Source organism: Rhinolophus hipposideros (assembly GCF_964194185.1).
Source record: "Rhinolophus hipposideros genome assembly, chromosome: 23".
NCBI classification, from domain to species: Eukaryota; Metazoa; Chordata; class Mammalia; order Chiroptera; family Rhinolophidae; genus Rhinolophus; species Rhinolophus hipposideros.
The window spans coordinates 29,513,368-29,534,456 of NC_138069.1; the positions used below are offsets into that span (position 1 = coordinate 29,513,368).

Below are 21,089 nucleotides of genomic sequence, written 5' to 3' on the forward strand. Positions count from 1 at the left end.
AGAAATTCATATAATAAAACAGCCTCTTCAAATCCAAATCAGTTTCCCATGTTATTTGTAGCATGGGGTTTAGTAACCCTTCAGCATTGTCACAGTCACTTAACTCACAATCTCACAGTTTTCCCATGGTCTCCTTTTTCTCTACCTTGCCTACATGCCAGGGAGCCCATATGGCCAACATATGATTTCCACAGAGATGAGTTAGAACATCCTTGCAAATAAATAAAAATATTATCAGACTTTTTTTTATCTTGCCAGCCCCGCAGACAACATACCCGTCATCAAATAAAATCAGCATTTTCTTTATTTGACTAGCAGAATGTGGTATAGCCATGGGCAAGACAGGTTGTTGAAGAAAAATGAACTATAAGGTAAACATACACCGTATGCCGACCGGGAAGAAAGAAAAAAAAGATATGCTCTGGGCTAACTTTTGAAAGGTATATTTAAGACACCAGCATAATTGCCTTCCTTGTACCGAGAAAAACTCAGAAGAGTGGCATAGGAGATGGAAAGAATTTAAGCACAAGGTGTAGAGCAAATAGAGGGTACAGACTCCGATGTAAGGCTCTCTGGCGTTGAACACTACATCTACTACTTATTTGCAGTGCATCTCTGGGCAAGTTACTTTACCTCTCCTCAGCTTCAGTTTCTTCATCTTACAACGGGTGCCTGTAGCACTGTGTGCCCAGCATAACAAGGGCGCACTGCGCCTTCACGGGCGCCACACTGAGGTTTGAGGTGAGGCTCACCTGGAATCCAGTCCCAGGTCCAATTCTGACCAGTTTTGTGGCTTTGGCTAACTAAGTGACTGACCCTCTCTAAAGCCCAGTTTTCTCATCTGTAAAATGGGCATAATAATAGCTACCGCCCATTAGATTTGTGGAAGGAGTTGATGGGATAAATAAAATGGTATATGCCAGCACAGTGCTGGCATATAGTAAATGCTCCAAAAATGTTAGTTGATATTAGTCCAAAAATAACAATCATAGCAATAATAATAATAATAATAATAATAACAATAATTACTACCTGGCCTGCTCACCAATAAGCAGAGCAGCAATGTCTCAGCACTATATCTCCTTTGTCGGCTATGCAGTTGGTGGTGTCATATTTAAATAAAGGTAACGCAGATCACCAGCTTAGTAGTGACCTATGGCTCATGAACTCTTAATCTACGTGACGCTGCGAGCTTGCTGGCTACCAAGTCCCCAGCATTAGGATTTCTGGTGTTACCTACTTTACGGATTATTCAGGGGATACACTGGAAATCGGTCTTCACTTACATCCTTGTTCATTATCTTGACTTCTTGCCGCGTCCTTTCTATCGCAAAGGAAGACAAAAGACATCTTCCCCACTGCTCAAAGAAAAAGGCCTGACTGGATGCTTGAGAATCTGCGGCCTTCACGCTCTGTTTTAGGACACATCTGGATATTCTTAACCTTCGTGTTCTGTTCTTGCATCTGTCTCACTTTCTCAAGTAGAAAAATCAATTGATAAGATGCAATATGCCTCCTCAGTAACAAAAGTTGATGCTGATATGTTTTCTACTTAGCCTGGACCCTTCACCAAAATGCTCTGGCCTAAGTGGGCCTGGCTGGAGTTCTGCACCAAAACCAGTCCCCTGAAGGGCCGTGGGCTACATGGAAATCCCATTGGTTTCTGTCAGGAAGCTGCAGAGATTTCACAGACACTCTCCTCATGATCCTTGGATTCCCCCAGAACTCTGCAAGCCTCAGCCAACCTGCATTGCATCAGCCTAGGCATCAGGGTGGATCCCCAGTCCTCCCACATCCTGTGGAACCCAGCAACCAGTTAGCTGTGCAAGCCCCGAAAGCCACACTTGCCGTCCAGCACATCACGGACAAGGGTAGAGAGCACTAAATGGATTTGGACAGCAACTAGCCATGTGAGTATGAGCAGGTTACATCCCCTCTCTGGGTCTCCGTTTCCTGCCCTGGAAAACGAGGAGATATATTAGATGGCCTTCCATACTTCACTGGCTATTCACTCAGCATGCGCTGCGACTCAGTCATTGACCAGGGTGAGAGAGGAGAGAGAAAATGGGGAGGGTACGTTTCTCTTCGTTTAATTTATTTTCACTCATCAATTTTAATTCTGTTGGGGTCAGACAAATAATATACATTTCACAGGGCTAATAACATGAGCCGCCCTCCAGTCTACAGGCCTTAAAAAGGTAAGTCTCTACGAGTGCAAAAAAGACATCAGTGGGTAAACTCTTTCTAAGCTACTTATGAAAAAAGTGAATGAACGAGCCAAAGCCATCTAGAAAAAGAACTCTCAAAGGCTTGACTTTCTTCCTATTTTGAACACATGCACTATTGCTAGGATGAGAAGTGATCAGGGGGACAGCTTCAAGGCACAGCCAATTCCCCGCTGAGTTTCTAAAGGCTGGCAGGGAAGGGTAAGGTCATGAGCTATCTTGCCCTGGGCTCTCCTGGCACACCAGCAGTTCACGTCATTGAAAGTGAGTTCATCAAAGCCCTGTTTGGTTGGTCCCCCACACCATTCATCACTGCCACAGACAGTGGTGACCTGAGCACCCACGTGGGCCTGCGTGATCTGCTTCTCGGCACGCACCCCAGCCTCATCTCCCGTCACCTTGCCAGTGGCTGGGAGCAACAGGAACCATCCCAGTCTCTCTGGGTTTCTTGAACTCACCTAAGCAACAGCCTTTGTATGTGCTGTTTCCTCTGCCTGGGAATTTCTTTCCATCCCCTTTGCCTGGTGAAAACTTAATCATCTCTTAGGTTTTGGCATAAATGTAATTTCCCCCAAAGAAGGTTTCCCTAACACCTCCCTCCTCCTCACCCCTTTTATGGTCCCTCTTTTATGCACAACTCCAATGACCTAGTTGTAGGTTGTGTTTAATATCTTTCATCTCTGTTCACATCAGAAATTCTGTGAAGACACAGACTGTGTCTGCCTTGGGCTACCACACCAAGCTTAGTGTCTGTCATGGAGGGGATGCTTAGCATGAGTGAATGGAGGAAGGAATCATCTGAAGTCCACCTTTCTGACACCGTATTCCTTGGCCGGAGCTCCAGAGAAAGAGCTATACCAGAAACAGTCAGTGATCTCTCCCGAAGCCCTGTTGCTCCAAAGGTACCTCCTGAAGGAGGTGCCAGACTAAGGAAGGCATGTGTCAGTGGCTTCAGTTCACAGTGCCAAAAACTAGCGCATGCTACAAGGAGGTCTAGAGATGGCCCAACCCAGCTCTCATAGAACACATACAAAACTAAGGCCACAAAAGCGAAGTAATCTCCCCAGAGTCACACAGCTAGTTGAAAGCAGAGTCAGGACCAGAACCCAGCTGTCCTGTCCGACAGCCTGATTCTCCTTCTGTTAAGGCCACCTGATATTTACTAGCCACTTGTTAGGGTCTCATTACACAGAAGGGAGAAGGGTGGGCCTCTCCTTTCTATTGGAAGCTCTACGCTCCCTCTCAAGGAGTAATCTCCCCAAGGCTGAACCATCTTTCTCCACGTGTCCATAAAACAACAAATGTAAGTGCTGCTGGGCACAGAGAGACCGTGGGGTTGGATACCCAGGGGCAACCAACGCAAGCAAACACTGCTTCTGTCTGGAGCGAAAGGATTAAAGAAGGTCAGACGCTAAAGAGCAAGAAAAACACCACATTGCCAGGGACAGCTGGGAGGGGACACTACAGTGGAAAGGTCAGACCTAGCTGGTGGTGGTGAAAATCTGGTTCTGTACCTATCACGGTGTAATCAGAGCAAGGAGAAGGACTCAGGGGTTCTATCGCCGCTCTTTCTTCTACAAAGTATTTTAGTTTGACCCACCCCCACTTTTGTTTTGATTGGATTTATTTGGGGATCCTGGCACCTTTATACTTCACATCTCAATCTTTATAATTATTTTGAAGGGAAATTTTATTCACTCGTGTCTGATGCCCACGACGTAAAACTTGCATCATTTTCCATTGTCAAAAAGCAGGGGTGTTTCAAAGGATTGGAGCCAAGAAACCAAGTAGAATTTCAGGTCAGAACTCATGAACACTATTAAAACGTTCATCTTCTAAAAACTCTTGATTAATAGTTCTACTGATTTTCCAAATAAATATGAAGATCGTACAAATTCATAAAAATATCCCCAATATCCCCAACAATAAAAATATCCCCAAATCTGAAGAACACCAGATTGAGGCCTTAACCCCACGCCCAGAAAGGGCACCTACTGATGGCCAGCTGAGCTCCCTGACCCGCTCAGGTTTCCCCAGGGATCAGGGAGGAGGCAAGTCCTCTAAGAGCCTAAAATAGGGAGAGAGTGGAGGGAAGAAGAAGACAGGAAGGGAGAAAAACACATGTACGCCAAAATAAAAGTCCCCTAAAAAATGAGCATTTAAACTGCTTGTCAGACAGCTTCCTGACAAAGCCACCAGAGTGTATTCACAGGCATTTGCATAAATGCTGCCGGTGAGTTCACCATAGCTGCTAGCACTAATGGTACATAAAGTAATTTAGTCACTTCTCCAGGCATTCTATGTCAGGATGATAAGCACCAGCACTTTGCCTCGTTGCATATTAGATCATTAGATAATAAAGTGTTAGTGCATGCAAGCCGACAGGGTCCCTGCACCACAGCTTTGTGAGGGCACCGCATTTGGCCACAGGGTGGAGGAAAAATAGAGAAACTGATGCCATGACTGGCCTCAAAGTCAAGTCAACACAACCTGAAACAATGACAATATCAACATTGGCCAAGCCCTTTGATGATCCCCAGCACACAGCCCCCAGGAATTTGCCCAAGTGACAGGAAGACAGAGAGGGCACACAAGCCAGAGCTGTATGTGTACATTCCTTTGGGTGATGACAATTCAGCGTCTTTGGCCCCACTCTGATGCTTTTCCGAAAATCAGAACCCTGAGAGCTGTCACGTTCGGAGGCTGCCTCTCTCCCCAGCAGTACATCTTCCATAAAGCTATTGCTTACATCCTCCCATAAATATTCTACCGAAGGAAACCTTGGTATTTATGAATGAAGAATAAATAGGGGGAGAGCAATAACATGAGCTACAACGTACAGGGATTCATCCTCTTTGGACCACGCAAGACTCTATGAAATAAATGTGCCTTTGTCAACTCTCCCACTTGAAACACAGGGACAGTTAGTTGAGCACAAATATTTGTGACTTTGGGGGTCATACAAGGAAGACAGCATGAATGTAAACATGGCCTCTATCTCTCTTATATGCAGAAAGATTGAACCACAAAAGGAACTTTCCTCCAACTGTCTGACAAGCAAGATATAAATAGAGATGAGCAGAGTAGCTCAAAATAATTCAGGCTACCTGTAAATGAGATGGTAAAAAGCCAGAATGAGGGAAACGAAGACTCCTATGGGTCACCTAAGAGGCGAAAATACTTGGCTGTCTCACTGTGCAGCAGTTATGGAGGGGGGCGTGTGGGAGTGGAGGGCCGAGGGGAGAGGCATGGTAAACAGGGTGATTTCAAACAGGAGTTTTCAAGATAAAGTGTTGCCATATCCCCACATCAACATGAATTAGCATCTAGGTGTACTCCTACACATCACCAACGAAAGAGCCCAAAGTCACCCTTTGCTGAGTAGATATTATATAGCTATCAGCTTGAAGTGTCTACATGAGTGGGTGGTTATGTGTGGTTGGTTGATTCATTCTACAAAGAAGCAGATTTCCATGTTACTGTCATTACAAAGAACCTTAAGGAGGTATCTACCCTTTCATTCTTCTGAAGAGAAATGATATAAGGCTTTAGCGAGAGGGAGACCCCCTAGCTCAAAGAGGTATGACATACCCACATCTCCAGTGATGACTAACCATTAATAGTGAAATAACAGTGAAATGCCATCATTTTCTTGAATAATAATGCTAATAATAACATGGCCATTTGTGACCTGATCAACTAGAAAAAATAAATAAAAGGTTGTCCTTAAAACTTAGAATAATGTTGAAATTGCAACTGAAATATTAGTATGTACACTTAGAAGTGAAAATACCTCAACTATATTTAATCTAGAGACTGAAAACTGTTAACCTAGGTCTATATTCTTCCTAAGTGACATTTCTTCCCCCTCTCCTCTCTTCAGGGTTTAAAAAATTTGTAATTAGTTACCAACAATTAAAAATTAGGAGAGTTTTAATTCTTGCCAAAATGGAACATCTGGCCCCACTGGGCTTTCACTCCCTTTGGTAACAACTGCCTGGGGCTGGGGTTGGCAGAGCGTGAACTTGCCCTTCTTTCTTCAGTCTCCACCCAGCCCACTTCCCCTATGTATGTGACCTGCCCCCACCCAAGGCACACATTTCTACCACCACTAACCCTCCCACCCCCACTGCTGCAGGTCATTACCTTTGTTTTGTCAAGAAGGAATTTAAGGCTACCAAAAGGTAAGCTGACTTGTCCAAGGTCACACAAAGACTAGAGGTGAAACTACCTAAGAATTAAATTTAGGTTTCCTGACTCTTTTTTCAAGACTCTCCTCTCCTTATCAAGATGCACACTAATGTTCCTGACCTTCACAACCTAGAGGTGTCCTTTCTAGCAGGTTCTTTTATGGTTGGTTTGTGTTAGGATTTTTTTGGTGGAGGGATGTGTTTTTTTTGCATGGCGTCATGAGCTCTCTCATCAGTTTTCCAAGGGCAGGAATGAATGGGAGCTGAGTGTGGTCTGCACTTGGAGCACATTTTGAAACTGTGAACCCATGACTGGCATATTTCAAAGTGACGGTCAAGTCTGTCCCCAGACAGGACAATAACTAACCAGTCATAGTCAAAAACAATGCTTTTTTTTTTTAATCTGGTGATCTCCAAATTGTGCTCACTGAGTATTTACCGAGTTTTTCCTTCTTCCTTTCACTTCAGCATCTCTAGTCATATGCCTTAAGTGACTCCAAAGGTATCAAAAAGGCAACATTACTGTACAGTGAGGATCAGAATAATTTTAAGTACAGAAATGGAACTAGGAACATAATCATGAACAGGTGTTTCAAATGGCCTCCTACAAAAAGTAATGTCCATCCATCCCTGCACTAATGAAACCATAAAGCAGCAGCTTTTGAAAGATGACAGTTTACCTTAAAAAGACTGTAAAAGTGGATGTGGTGAAGATTCCCTTCTAAGAGAGCTACACCTGGCTAATTAATAAAAAGTACAGTTGGTGTATTTCGTAAGCAGAGAAAAAAATCTGGCAGTGGCAGTGGTGTGTTTATTAAATTGGGATGCTGACAGGGAAGGGAGTTTCCTACCTTATGAACTACATCATGGACTGCTCGAGGCCCATGGAAAAATCAGGCTATTGGGTGGTGATTTGCATGGTAGGGTTTTTAAAAAGAATCCTACTGACCAAGGCAACTGGGACGTAAAGTGGGGGAAATGAGTTAAGAGTTGAATTTGAGGAGACTAAAGAAAGTCTAGAACGGTGATTGGTATCCAGTGGTCTCAGTCACTGTTTCTTGGATGGATGGATGGATGGATGGATGGATGGATGGATGGATGGATGGATGGATGGATGACAGAAGGGTGTATGGATAGATTCATTACATATACACGTAGTGTAGAAATGTTCAGACATACACTCAATCCAGCCCATGGTTCCTTTGAGTGACATTCATTTTTCTTTATTCAAATTTTTACCTGGTTTCCTCCAGCCCTCTCAAAGGCACAACTGATTAGCCATAAAATCAAGACAAACATGATTTCTCCCCACCGAAGTCTACCTACAAAAAGCAAGCTCTGCCAGGTAGTGATGAGGGGAGGGGCATGCACAGTGCACAGGAGGAACATTTAGTTTGGGCCTCTTACTCAGAAAGTGCCTCTGACCTAGACTTTGAAATTTATCCCTAAATGAAGTTAAATAGGTAGTAGTCACAGAGATGCACCAGCAGAACTGTAAGGAGGATGGAGCTCATTATGCAACCACGTAATTGGAAACTCAGAATGTCTCTTGATTTTTGTTACCCTGCTTTGGCCTTTCTTCATTTTTAGTCAAGTGGAAGTGTTTTGTTTTTTTTTTAAAAAAAAAAGCAGTCACCGAGGTCTCCCTCTGTCTCTCAATAAAAAGGAAAGATACATTAGCCTTTTCCAGGGTAGAGAACTACAAATGCAACTAGAAAGTCCGGGCCTCAGAGGTATCTTCCTGTCTTTAAATAATCAGCATTCAGTATTGTTCAACAGGACATTTGAAATTTGAAATGGGGTAGAAAATGTGGTGAAGTTGAAAGAAAGAAACCAAATAAATTCACAGTTAAAGTAGCAATGCCAACCAATGAAAATGATTCGCCTACCATGTTCCAGATAAGAGGGCGTACCTTCCGAGGGGTCAAGCCTCCGAGCCCTCCGCCCATGCTTGGAGTTATTATGGACAAACATGTTATCAGAGACTGCCAGGACATGGCCATCCACGTTGACTGTCGTAGACACCACGACCTGGAGACAGAAGAGAGAAAATGAGCGAACATTTTAATATAAAAGCATGGAGGGTAATAAACTCAAGTTAAATAAATAACAGCTGGGAGCTGAAGAAAATTGCATAGCTATTTCACATAATAACTGGTGCTTATGCTGTACAAGTCTAACAAGAGGAGCTATTGATGAGTGGGTCTTTGGCATGGAACGCTTTTGATGCAGTTTTAAGTAAAATTGCACAGTTTATAGTTATACAGCAGAAGGTACACTGTTAACCATAATTTTAACAAGAGGATCTTTATTAGCATATTTTTTTTACACAAGGGTGGTTGTGTTTCACCTAAATTACCCTTCAGTTTAGACACTCAAGCAGATATCACAGTTGATCATGCAAATAAAAATCTTTTGAATCTTTAAAATATCCCCCCCCCCACTGTGTCAGGGTTAAGAGGATAGAGAAATGAAAAAGAGTGAGAGCTCATTCAGTGAGAGCTGGGATGCAGCTTTCTCTATTAGGTATCTTCTGAGGGTTTCTTGTACTTTTTTCTTCTCACATTAGTTCAGTTCATCAGGCCAAAGCCCCCCAAACCACCATCATCACCACTACCCCCATCACCCCCCACGAAAAAAATTCCCTGCTCATTAATAGTCTTAGATCTGTGTTTCAAAGCCAAAAAAATGGCGGCACTGGTCCAAGGTACCATTCAGATACCCTGGCCACCTCATAAACTGACTCTGCACCCAGTTTGCCAGAAGGGACACAGGCAAAGGTGTTTTTCTCAGAGAATTTTGACTAAGACAATGAGAAGAAATGACCTACACTTCTCCTTATATTAAATGGGGAAGAGGATTAAAACTGAAACCCACAGAGATATGTTTATTCATGCGACCTCTTACAACCAAATATAATAATTGTCTGTAATTGCGGCTTCGGCTCCCACCTCATGCTTTGACATGGGAAACAGCAATCAGCCAGCTCTCTTTAATCCACCTATTATGTTGACTAATTAACTTTGCTCAACAGTTTATTTCTTCCTCCATTATCAGCCCCTGTCAGCCGCAAGCACCCCGCAGCATCGGGGCGACCGCAGGCTCTTTGATTGATCACCGATAGATTGACATGCAGATTAATTTAATTAGAATCACCTCACTTGAGAAATGAAAGACAATGGCAAGAGGGCTAATAGATCTGCTCTCATAATGAGGCGAACCTCCAGAGCCAAGGCTGAGGATTTCTGATTTATTTTGCTCAATTCCCTAGTTGCTTAGAAAGACTCTCGCTTTAATTGTTCTTGGTTTTGAGAGGCATTAGCCTCTGACGAGGTGAACTGCTTTACAAGGATTGGCACACACTGGGGCCCCAGTTTCTGAGGAAGACTTTTCTTTGAGATGGTGAAAGGGGGCACTGACTTCTCGAGTCTTGGGCAACGCCGCAGTTTCATCACCTGAGTTGGGCAGAGGGGAAAATGCTGGGCCTTGCCCTATTGCTTGCAAATTGTCAGCTCTGCCTGACAAAGTGATGCCCTTTGTGAACCCCTACCTACACCAATACCTGCCATACTGAAAAGTTCCTGTGTGCCACACTTTGACCTAAAAGCATCCCAGCCAAAATATGGCGGATTTCCTTTCCCCCTGCCTCAAAGATGGCAACAAACTACAGGCTGTGAATCCATTGCTCCCCATAGAATCATGGGGTTGGTTGAGTTTATTCACTTTTTTTTTCTTCTAGGCCCTCCCGTCAGTCCACCTGAGGTCATGATCCTTATATTAAGTCCTAGTCTCTCTTGTATCTGGATGTGGGAGTCAGGACACAGCGCCTGTGGTCATCGTGCCCTGGGGCTTCCCAGGGATGGCCAGGAGGTGGGGAGGACTTCTGTGCAGTCCCGGAAGTCCTCCCTTAGAGTCCTCACCTGGACTCCCAGTAGGATCTGGGCCCTCCCCTGATTTTATTTTTTAACTCTATTTTATTAAAATGGAAAGTAAACAAATGAGAGCATTGTCCTTAGTCATAGTGAGACCCAAAATTCCAGCTAGGGCAAATCATGGGAGGACCCCATAAGTTCCAAGGAACAGCTTGCAAAGTAGTTTTTCTTTTTCTTCATGATTGACTAACCAGATTTGACACGGCCAGAAGTTTCTTTGTATGTCTCATCAATTGTAGATTAATTTAAAAGAAGGAGAAGGAGGAAGAAAAGGAGAAGAAAATGGTCTATTCTTGTATTTTCAAAGAGTATTATGAGTGGTGGCAGAGTCCATATTATATAAGGCAACGGAAACTCATTTTCTTTTTAGTAAGGGAGATCACTTTGTGGGACATCTACAATTACATAACAGAGCTGAGTCTTTCAAAGAAATTTTGATTTACTACGAGACCACAATTGGGTGGTCACTGGAGTCGTTAGCTGAAGAAACTATAAAAGGAATCCCAAACGGTATCTGTTTCCAGTGTCAGGAAATACACAAAGTGGTTATTCTAGATGTCTGTCTTAAGAGAAAAAAAAGCAATGACAACTCACCATGCACCTGTAAGACAAAGTACTACAGGGTTAAAGCTTAAAATATTCAGTATCATTTAAAGACAGTTTCATCTAATTCCTACACTGAACAAAAATGACAAAAACTATTAAAAAAAAGAAGAAGAACTATACCCTATGTGTGTTTTTCTTGGCAAGAGAAGGATCACCATGGCCACATGTATGACAGAATCGTTTCATGGAAAGACCAGTTAAAATTGGAGAAAGATAACACAGAGACTCCTCATACCTTTAATTTCTAGAAAATAAACATCTAACATGTTCCTCAAAAACTCATGACATAATACATTTTAACTTCCCTATCCCCAAATAATTTATCTCATTGCAATTTGGAAATGATCGAGTATATTTAAATAAAATATATACTTAAATTAATCCACAGAGCAACTTGTAAATTTAAAAAATCTAACTTTTAAATGCAAAGGGGGCACTGAAGTGTCTTTTTAAAAACAGGCCCATAGTAGGAGGGAAAAGGGCCTTTACAGTTTTAACAGAAGATTAATGAGGTGCTGACATATTCATGCAGGCAAGGGGACAGGCGGGCCTGCCAAATCTTCAACCTTCCCAAATTTTGTCAACAAAGCACAGCTTGAATTTGGGACAGATAAACATGGAAAATGATTTTACGTTTGGACTCGACCACCTCTTCCCTCTCTGCCCACTTCTTCATTCCCTTGCTCATGGAAAGAAATGAAGGGAATATGGGGACCAGGTATATTTAGAATTTTATGATACCTGTTATAATGAAACCTTTACTCTCTAGAATTGCACTGTCCAATACAGTAACCACATACTATTTAAATTCAAACTAAGTAAAATTTAAAATTCCATTGTTCCTCAGTCTCCATAGCTACATTTCCAGTGGTCAGTAGCCACATGTGGCTACAGGCTACTATACTGGACAGGGCAGACAGAGACTATGTCCATCATATGCTCAATTGGGCAGTGCTGCTGTAGAATAGTTTTGAAATAAATTGTTCCAATTTATTCATGAGGATGTCCAAGTTACATCTCCTGAAATAAGTTTTAGTCCAAGTGGACATATTTAGGGTTGTATACATATAGATATAGATATATTTTAGAATCAAATTTGTATTTGGGGGAGGGGCATTTTTACTATAGCAAAATCGAGATGTGCTGATGAACACCCAGCATGTTCCTTGGCACATATGTCTGGGTTGAGTCCTCCAGGTGAGGGTATTCAGTGTGAGGGGATAAAAAGGGCAGAAGAGAAGTCTGCAGCTATCCACGGAATTTGAAGATTTAACATTGATGTTTCCAATTTCTTGGCTCATCTCAGTGGTTCAGAATCTTCTCTGTTATATCCTGGATCTAGATATCCCTAAAGGTTATTATTTTTTACTCTTTACCCTCCTCTATTTAAACCGGGGAAAATTCAACACAAAATGTATGACTCTTGACTCCTAAGCTTTACTGTCGATGTGACTTTGGCCAGGTTAACTTAACCCGTCTGTGTCCCAGTGTCCTTGACTCTCAAATGGAAATAATAGTAGTACTTAACTCATAAGGTCACTGTAAGGCTGACATTATTTAAAGTGCCTACCTAGTGTGGTTCCTGGTTTATACTGAAAACTCAACAAATGTTCATGATAGTACTTAGGCAGTTGTTGCTTTGTTGGTAATACTCATGAAAAGGTTCAGAGACTGTGTTGGGCTAATAATATGGAGCCTCTTGATTGCAGTAAAGAGGAATCAGCACAAACTGTTATTTTTAATAGAAATGATTTCTTCTTCTATGTTCACTGTTCTATCAGTCTAACAATTAAACAATTTGAAGGAACTTTGTGCTTACAACATATAATTATATAATTTAGGCCTCTTATGAATTGCAAATTTCACTGACTGATGTAATTTTGCTTTCTAGAATCCATCCGCATCTTAGCCTGGTAATCATTCAAGACTTGAAACTCCACGAACTCTTACTGCTTTGAAAATAGTCTATACAGTAGACATCTTATCAATTGAGTCTAGGTTTCCCAATATGTCCTATGAATTAGGGGTTCTCTGGAAGTTTTGTTGTTGGTTAGGATTTCCTCGCTATCATTTCTCGGGCTGTCCCTGTTCCCCTCATCAGCCAGGACACCTTGTATGTCCCAACTATATTATCTAAGGTTCGTGAAGCATAATCTCTGTCTCGTGAGCAGATTTTCAAAAAGCAGCTAAATTCAGTCATGGGTGGGAGGTCCCATTAATACAAGTGGACGCTCCTATGGGAGAAGTCAGTGGTTGCAACAAAAGCCACCATAAGAGTGGAAATCTATATCGTTAAACATTTCTACAACATATTGAATCAGGGGAAAGATCAGACCGGAAAAATATTTTCAATATTTAAATTTAGAAAATTTTGGTAGTAAGTACCTCCCTCCAAAAAATAACCACGCTAGCCCGTTAATTTGAAATGATTATTATTTTTTTTTAATTTTAAATTTTGACTTTCAAGGCTGATATATGGTAACTCAGTGTAAGGGAAGTAAAGCTAAAGTTGGTCTTTATATGACATCCTTATCTCTGGGTTTTGCTTATTCTATGTTTACATTATTTTAGGGCCCCTAGTATAGGGCAATAAATGCACTGACTTGAAGTACAGGAAATAAAAAGGCATTAAGCAACATCCCATGGAATAATACTCAGCAATAAAAACAAACTACTGATACACCTGGATGAATCTCCAGAGATGTAAGCCAAGTGAAAAAAGCCAATACCAAAGATTACATACTACATATGAATTATGTCCCCCCCACCCCTTCACACCCCCCCAAAAAATTTCATATATTGCAGTCCTAACTCCCAGGACCTCAGAATGTGCATGTATTTGGAGATAGGGCTTTAAGAGGTGATTCAGTTAAAAAGAGGCCTTTAGGGTGGGCTCCAATCCAGTCTGACTGGGGTCCTTCTAAGGAAGAAGGAGTTTGGACACAGAGAGACACCAGGGGTATGTGTACAAAGAGGAAAGACCATGTGAGGACACAACGAGAAGGCGGGCATCTGCAAGCCAAGGAGAGAGGACTCAGAGAACACCAACCCTGCTGACACCTTGATTTTGGATTTGCAGCCTCCAAAACTATGACAAAACAAATGTCTGTTGTTTAAGCCACCCAGTCTGTGGTATTTTGTTATGGCAGCCCTAGCAAACTAATACACTGCATGATTCCATTTACTTAACATCCCTGAGATAAAATTTTAGAAATGGAGAAGAGATTAGCAGTTGCCAAGGGTTAGGAATAAAGAGAAGGTGGATGTGGCTACTGTAAAAGGATAATAGAAGGGATCATTGTGGTGAGAGGCACGCCCAATATCTTGAGTATGGTGAGAGATACACAGACCTACACATGAAAATTTTACAGAACTAAACACACACACACACACACACACACACACACACACACAGAGAGAGTAAAACTAGAGAAATTTGAAGATGGGTGGATTTATCAAAGCTCATATCCTAAGTGAATACTGTACAGAACAATGTGATATTTCACCGTAGTTTTGCAAAACATTACTGTTGGGGACTAAGTAAAGGGTACCCAGGATCACTCTGTATTATTTCATACAAACTTCATAGGAATTGAAAATTACAGCAATAAAAAATTCAGCTAAACAAAAGGCATCAGCAGTCAAGATGTCCTTCCATAGGCGAGTGCCATACACACTAGTAATCCATAGAATGAAATATTATACAGCAAAAAAAAAAAGAAAGAAGCTATAAGCCACAAAAAGACATGGAGGCCCCTTAAATGCTAAATGAATGAAGCCAATCTGGACAGACTATCCACTGCATGATTCCAATTATATGACATTCTGGAACAGGCAAAAGTATGGAGACAGTAAAAGATCAGTGGTTGCCAGGTGTTTGGGAGGTGGGCAGGAGGAAGCAATAGGCAGAGCACAGGGAATTTCGGGGCAAAGAAACCATTCCATGTGGTGCTTTAATGGTAGATACCAAACAGCGTGCGTTTGTCCAAATGCACAGAACATAGAAAGATGAACACTAATGTGAACTATGGACATTAGTTGACAATAGTGCATCAAAATTAGTACATCAAGTGTAACATATGTATCACACTAACGCAAAATGTCAATAACAGGAAACAGGAGAGGGGATGGAAGGAGTCTATACGAACTCTGTACTTTCCCTTCATTTTTCTGTAAATGTAAAACTACTCTACAAAACAGTCGATCTCATCAAACTCCTACACGACCTTACACAGCCCACATTTTCCACCCTACCTGTCCTCGGAACCACTCTTTACAGACTCCTCAATTGTTAGAGTCACGAGAGACCCAAGAGATCAGGCAATATAGTGGCTTCCAATGAACAGTTTTCAAATGTAGTCATGGGGACAACACTGCAGAGAGGGAATCCTAAATTCATCCATAGTGAGGCTGCACATTCAGGAAACTTCCTTTGCTGACATGGGTGGGATGAGATCATCTCCACACGGAAACACAGGTTATCTCAGGCACACGAGAAGCTCTGAGTTGGTGGTTTTACATGGCTTCGAATAATTTTAAAATAGAGAGGATGAATCTTAATAAATGTCATTAGGTTGAAAAATATGTCATCCCACGAAGTTCGGAAGAGAAAACAATACAAAGCATCCCCAGTAGTTATGACACTGCAAATTTGCCCAACACCTCCTTTTACCGCTTGGAAAACTGAGGCCCGATTGGATTAAAAACATCCTCAAATTCAGAGCAGAAGCAAACCTGAAGGGGAACTTCTAGACTGCAGGTCCAGCTCTCACCAGCAACAGCCTCTGGCCTCTCAATACACACTCCTGGCTTAAGCCCTCCCTCCCTGGACTCTCCTGATACCTTCCAGGACACATCTCTGCTGTCTGTGTGACTCACTACACTTTAAGTACTATTTACATAAAAACGGTCTGCAGCAGTTAGGTCTTCATTAACTTTGTCCTTTAAAATATCCTTGACTGATATGGAATGAGATATTCCCTAAAACCTGCCTGATTGCTAGTTTCTATCTGGTTGAAAGATCCCAAATAACTCATTAAAAATTATGAAGGACACATAAACCTACAGGATGTAACAGAGTGGAACTGCTGGAGTAAGGGAGTAACTGAATTCAAATCATCCTTCAAGGCTCAAGGCAAAAATACTTCTTCTTTTAACTGTAAGACAAGACCATATACTTCTAAATCCTCAGATACATGTGCTAAACGAATTTAGACCTTTGGAAACTAGACTCGCCTTCTGTATACCAAACTATGACACATACTAGTCATAAAAAGCTCTTCAGTGATCTGAACCTGTTTCTCCCTCTCTGGATCAGGATAGTTGTGATGACTCTTGAGGGTATAACTGGCATTTAACTGGTCCTCTCCATTGGTGTTCCCACTGGCTGTTCTAAGTAGCAGTGAGCCAACAACACAAACTTGCCATGTGCTCTCCACCAATGGGACTCTCGCATAGATGTTGACATTGGGAGCAAGAAAATAGCATATTGGTCAACAGCTCAGATTCCAGGGTCAGATAGTCTTGAGTCTGAACCCAAACTTCACCACTTCCTAGTTCATAACTTTAGATAAATCACTAAATCATAGGAATAAGTTGTGAGCCTACTATGTGCCAGGCTTATTCTATGAATTGGAGAAGCAACAATGAACAAGGCAGATAAAGTATTTGCCCACAAAGAGCTTAGTTCTTATCGGGGACAGAAGGGGGCTTTGAGACTATAAAAGTAAATAATGAAAGCAAATTTCGGAATGTGAAAAATTCTAAGAAGAAAATAAAATGGGGAGGAGGTGATACCTAGGTGGGAGCTATTTCTGATTGCGAGATTAAGGAAGGCTTCTCTGAGGTGGTGACATTTTACCTGAAATCTGAGTAATAAAGTATTCAGCCATTCAATGAAGTGACAGAAGAATTTCCCAGGGACATGAAATAGCAAGTGCAAAGATCCTGAGGCAGGAATGAGTTCAGTGTATCCGGGAGAAATGAAGGAACAGAAGGAAGGCCAATGTGCTTGTTTGGAGCATAGTAAATGAGGGAAAGGGCATTAGAAAAATAAATAAGACACAGAAAACATAGTACTACAGTGTTTCACACATAATAAGAGCTCTATAAAGTTACAACTTAAAAAGTGGAAGAATATAATATCTTTTGTTGGTAAGTCTCGATCAGTATTGGCATCCTCGGAACCAATATCCATGGGCAACACTGATCAAACCAAGCACTTTTCTATCTATCCTTTCATGTATTTTACATTTTTTCAATAATGACTGTACTTAATGTAGGAATTTATTTCCTCTAAGTGCAGAGCTACCACTCAACAAATCCAGTTCATAAGGATTCCTTCTCACTGATGCATATTTTCTGCCAAGGCCCAGCATAAGGCTCATGCCAAGATATATATTTGCCCAATAAGCCGTAATGGTTTAATACATCAGGTTGAAAATCCACCATTTGTATTTACCATGGTATGTGAATTAATCCTGTATTCTAAAACTATCATTAGAGCTGCTTTCAGTATAATTAATCAGCATGGTGCATCTTGAAATTATTCTGTATGAAAGGCGTGATTGCAGCTTGGGTCCCTAGCATTTTGTTGGGTAAGAATTTAATTGCGAGATGTGCTGTTTGTCAAAACAATATAACATGGGGGAGGGGGACAGTGGGAGTGAAAGACAGGGGATGAGAATATTTCCTTCTTTTTTTAAGTGCCTTTCCAAGCAAGCTGAAAGTGCAGAGTTTGGGCATGTATTTTAAGAATCCAATAATGATTCCCTATAACATATTGATTCAGAGCCTCTGTGGGTTTTTGAATAAATAACAAGGATCCTTCAAAATTTATAGAACTTACAAAAAAAGGGGGGCAGAGAGAGAGTTGCCTTTTAATGTCACTTCTCATGTCATCCTTTTTTAAAGAACATACATTTTTTGGTGGGAATTTGGGATGAACAATCCGGTGGTTTCGCTTCATGTTTTCTATCCCCCAGTCCCAATAACTGAGAAGTGGAGGAAGATTTTTTTTTCATCTCCACAGATAAATATGAATTCTGGGCTTGCTGCTCTCTCTGCCCAGGAAATTCTTCTGGCTCTTCTCAGAACGATTTCTTCATATTCTTTAGCTCTGAGCTTAAAAGGTATCTCCCCAGAAGCTTTTCCTGGTCACCTACTTTAAAGCAGGTTCCCATTACCCATTCCACCGTTATTCTCTCTCAGAATATCCTGTTTCATTTTCTTTACAGCAATATTTATAATTTTCAATGATTTGCAGTTATAATTTGTACACATTGCAGAAGCTGATGGTAATTGTTCTGTACACATCTATTTTCTCTTCTTCTTGGGGTGTACAACTAGACATGAGCAGGCCTCCCTTGGTTATGTAGGGCCATGTGACAGACTTCTAGACAATGGAATGTGAACAGCTCTGACAAGGATCATTTCTAAACCCAGGGTTTTCAGAAGTCCATGTCCCCTCCATGCACTCTGTCTCTTTCTGCTGGCTGGATGGAGACAACCAGGTTCTAAAGAATAGTGGACACACAAAACGAAGAGAACCCAATTTCTCACATCACTTCCTGGACAAGATTTACTCACCAACAGGAACACCTGCCTTGTATTATTATGTGAGCAAGAAATCACTTCTGTTGTACCTGAGTCCTTATATATTCTTTGGTCTATTTGTTACAGCAGCTAGTATTATCCTAACTAATAGACCCCAACTAGAATACAAGTTTCATGAGGACAAACACCCTCTCTTCCTTGTTCATCACAATATACTCACCACCTACCAGACCAATAGATACTTCTGAGTGCACGCATGCAAGAATGAATGAATACAGCTTACATTTATATTCATAGGTAGTCAGAGAGCTAACATTTATACACACAGATTTATAGCCTAGGGAAAAACTTCGTTGGAAATAAGATGAATTTGGAAATGTATACTTTACTTCACAGCTTCCAGGTATTATAGTATCTCCCATGAAGACAGCTTGTACCCAATTCTTGTTCCTCCCCTCACCATCCTTATTCTGCCAGCCCCAACAAGGAAAGCTATTGATAAGGATTTAAATCTTAACCTTGAATTGTCTAGCTCCTGTCAGTTAAAAACCAGACCCGTGACATGATTTTAACACAGTCCTTTGACATTAGCATGTTTTTAGTGTCAAGATGAAGAAATAGGCTCATTTAGTCCCAGTGAATTTCTCCCTGTCACGAGCTGTTTTCATCCCTCGCTTACCCCACCTCCCCACCCCTTCTCTCTTCCTCCCCACCTCCCCATACCCACTAGAACCGAATGAAGCCTGTATCCACCGTTGTATTTAAGCAAGTTTGTTACCCTAACCAGAACCTGGGGACTTCAAAAGAAAACATCCATTGTAAATTTAAAAGAAAAAAAAAAAAGAGATTGTACCAGATTTCCATGAGGCTTACTCCATACTGCCTTAAAGTATGAACACAGCCAAGCTCTGCAGAAAGTGATTAATTTCTTGAAAACGCGAAGGTCACACTAATTGACATGACCTGTGTAATTAAGCAATCTCTGTTTACACCCCAGAAGCTCAGCCACTGTGAGGCTGAGTTTGCTTGACAGAATGTCTTTACGTGTCAAGAGATCAACAACCTTTCTTATGTCCTCCTCAGTCACCTACACAGGCCCCTGATTGCCGTTCAGAAGAGACACGCTCTGGCATGGCTGTATGAAGATGAGCCTGACCTGGTAAGCATACAAAATGGGATGAGCGAAAAAGAGCATCCATGACAATTGGAAAGAGCTCACTTCAAAGGCAGGAGAGTGCATTTTCAATCAGATGTCTCCAGGTCTCGGGTTTTCAATATAACTGGGAACAATCACATTGAGATGTCAAGAGGAAACCAGAGTTTTCTCATGCCAAATCAGACACTCACTTACTCCCCCTCAGAGGCAAGAGCAACATAAAAATATTTGAAACCAGCTTCCCAATTAGTGTTCTATGAGAAAAATGATGGAAACTGTATCTTATTCATAGGAAACCTTCAACCAATGTCTCCGTGACACATTTCTGTCAGCCAGGATAGCTGCGGGGCAGGCCTGCGTTCTCCTCTCGGTTCAGTCCCAGGACTGGGAACTTCAGTGTGATTTCTTAACACAGTACTCAAAGAATGCTGGGGCCACTTTACCCAGGCTCCCTCGAGGTAGGATTCTTTCCTGCCATGGAGAACTGGCCCAAACCTCCACAGGTTAAGTGAAGCTCACACAGTCTCCTGAGTAACAGCTTCGTTTTCTAAAGTTCATGCGAGTAAAAAGGGACCCGCTTTGTTCAGAAACAAGGCTCACATTCCTCCCCTTCCACATAACTCTCCCCTCTGCTTGACCAATTTGGTGGCATTCCAATGCTCCTCAGGCAGATGGTGTCTTTAAACCCTCTTAGGGCGACACCTCTCCTGAAAGCCCCTTCTGGGCTTTCCTGAGATTCCAGCACATATCCTCAGACATCAAGAGACCTCCTTATTGCCTCGCTAAGTATCTGCCGACACACTCCAGACAAGTTCTCACCTGTTCCAGAACATTAGATAACATCTGAGTCACACTGACTGAGTGAATCACTGCCTCACTACTTAGGAGATGGGTCACTTTGGGCAAAGTGCTTAACTTCTCTAAGCCTCAGTCTCCTCATTTGTAAAATGAGATAAATCCATAATTGCCCACTCCTAAGAGGGATATTGTAAAGATAAATATGATAACTCATGTAACTGCTTAGTATAATAGCTCTCACATAATAAGTACCCAATAAATGTTAGCTTTATCATTGTCATCATCATTATGGCTGATGTCCATAATGTCCATAGATGTCCATCAAGGTACACATATGGACCGGTACGTTTATACATACGTATATGGAACACACTGAATGTAGACACAAATATAAACAGTCATCACCCCAGCACTTAACGAAGTTAGGAATGAACCACGACAGAACACAGGAAGAAAAACCAGCTTGGGATGGAGGCACAAGAGGAAACACACGGAGGATGATCACGGAGTTTGGGGCTCAGTGAGTTGAAGTACCTGGAAATTTCCAGCAGGCAGCTGTTTGGCTAGGTCTGTGTCTGAATGCCAGGTCTCAGGGAACCTGACTCAATTCTCAATGCCCAAAAAGTGG

General features: G+C 41.8%; 1 protein-coding gene across 8 annotated transcripts in view; it reads right to left on the reverse strand.

Moving 5' to 3' along the window:
* EBF1 (EBF transcription factor 1) overlaps positions 1-21,089 on the reverse strand; it is a 382,398-nt gene that overhangs the window by 114,730 nt on the left and 246,579 nt on the right. For 5 of the 8 annotated variants that reach the window (XM_081034775.1, XM_081034773.1, XM_081034772.1 and 2 more), the window contains one exon: positions 8,305-8,446. In XM_081034775.1, coding sequence (XP_080890901.1) covers positions 8,305-8,446 — 142 coding nt within the window. The remainder of the gene's footprint in view (positions 1-8,304; positions 8,447-21,089) is intronic. The other 3 variants (XM_081034776.1, XM_081034771.1, XM_081034774.1) reach the window with 1 other exon arrangement.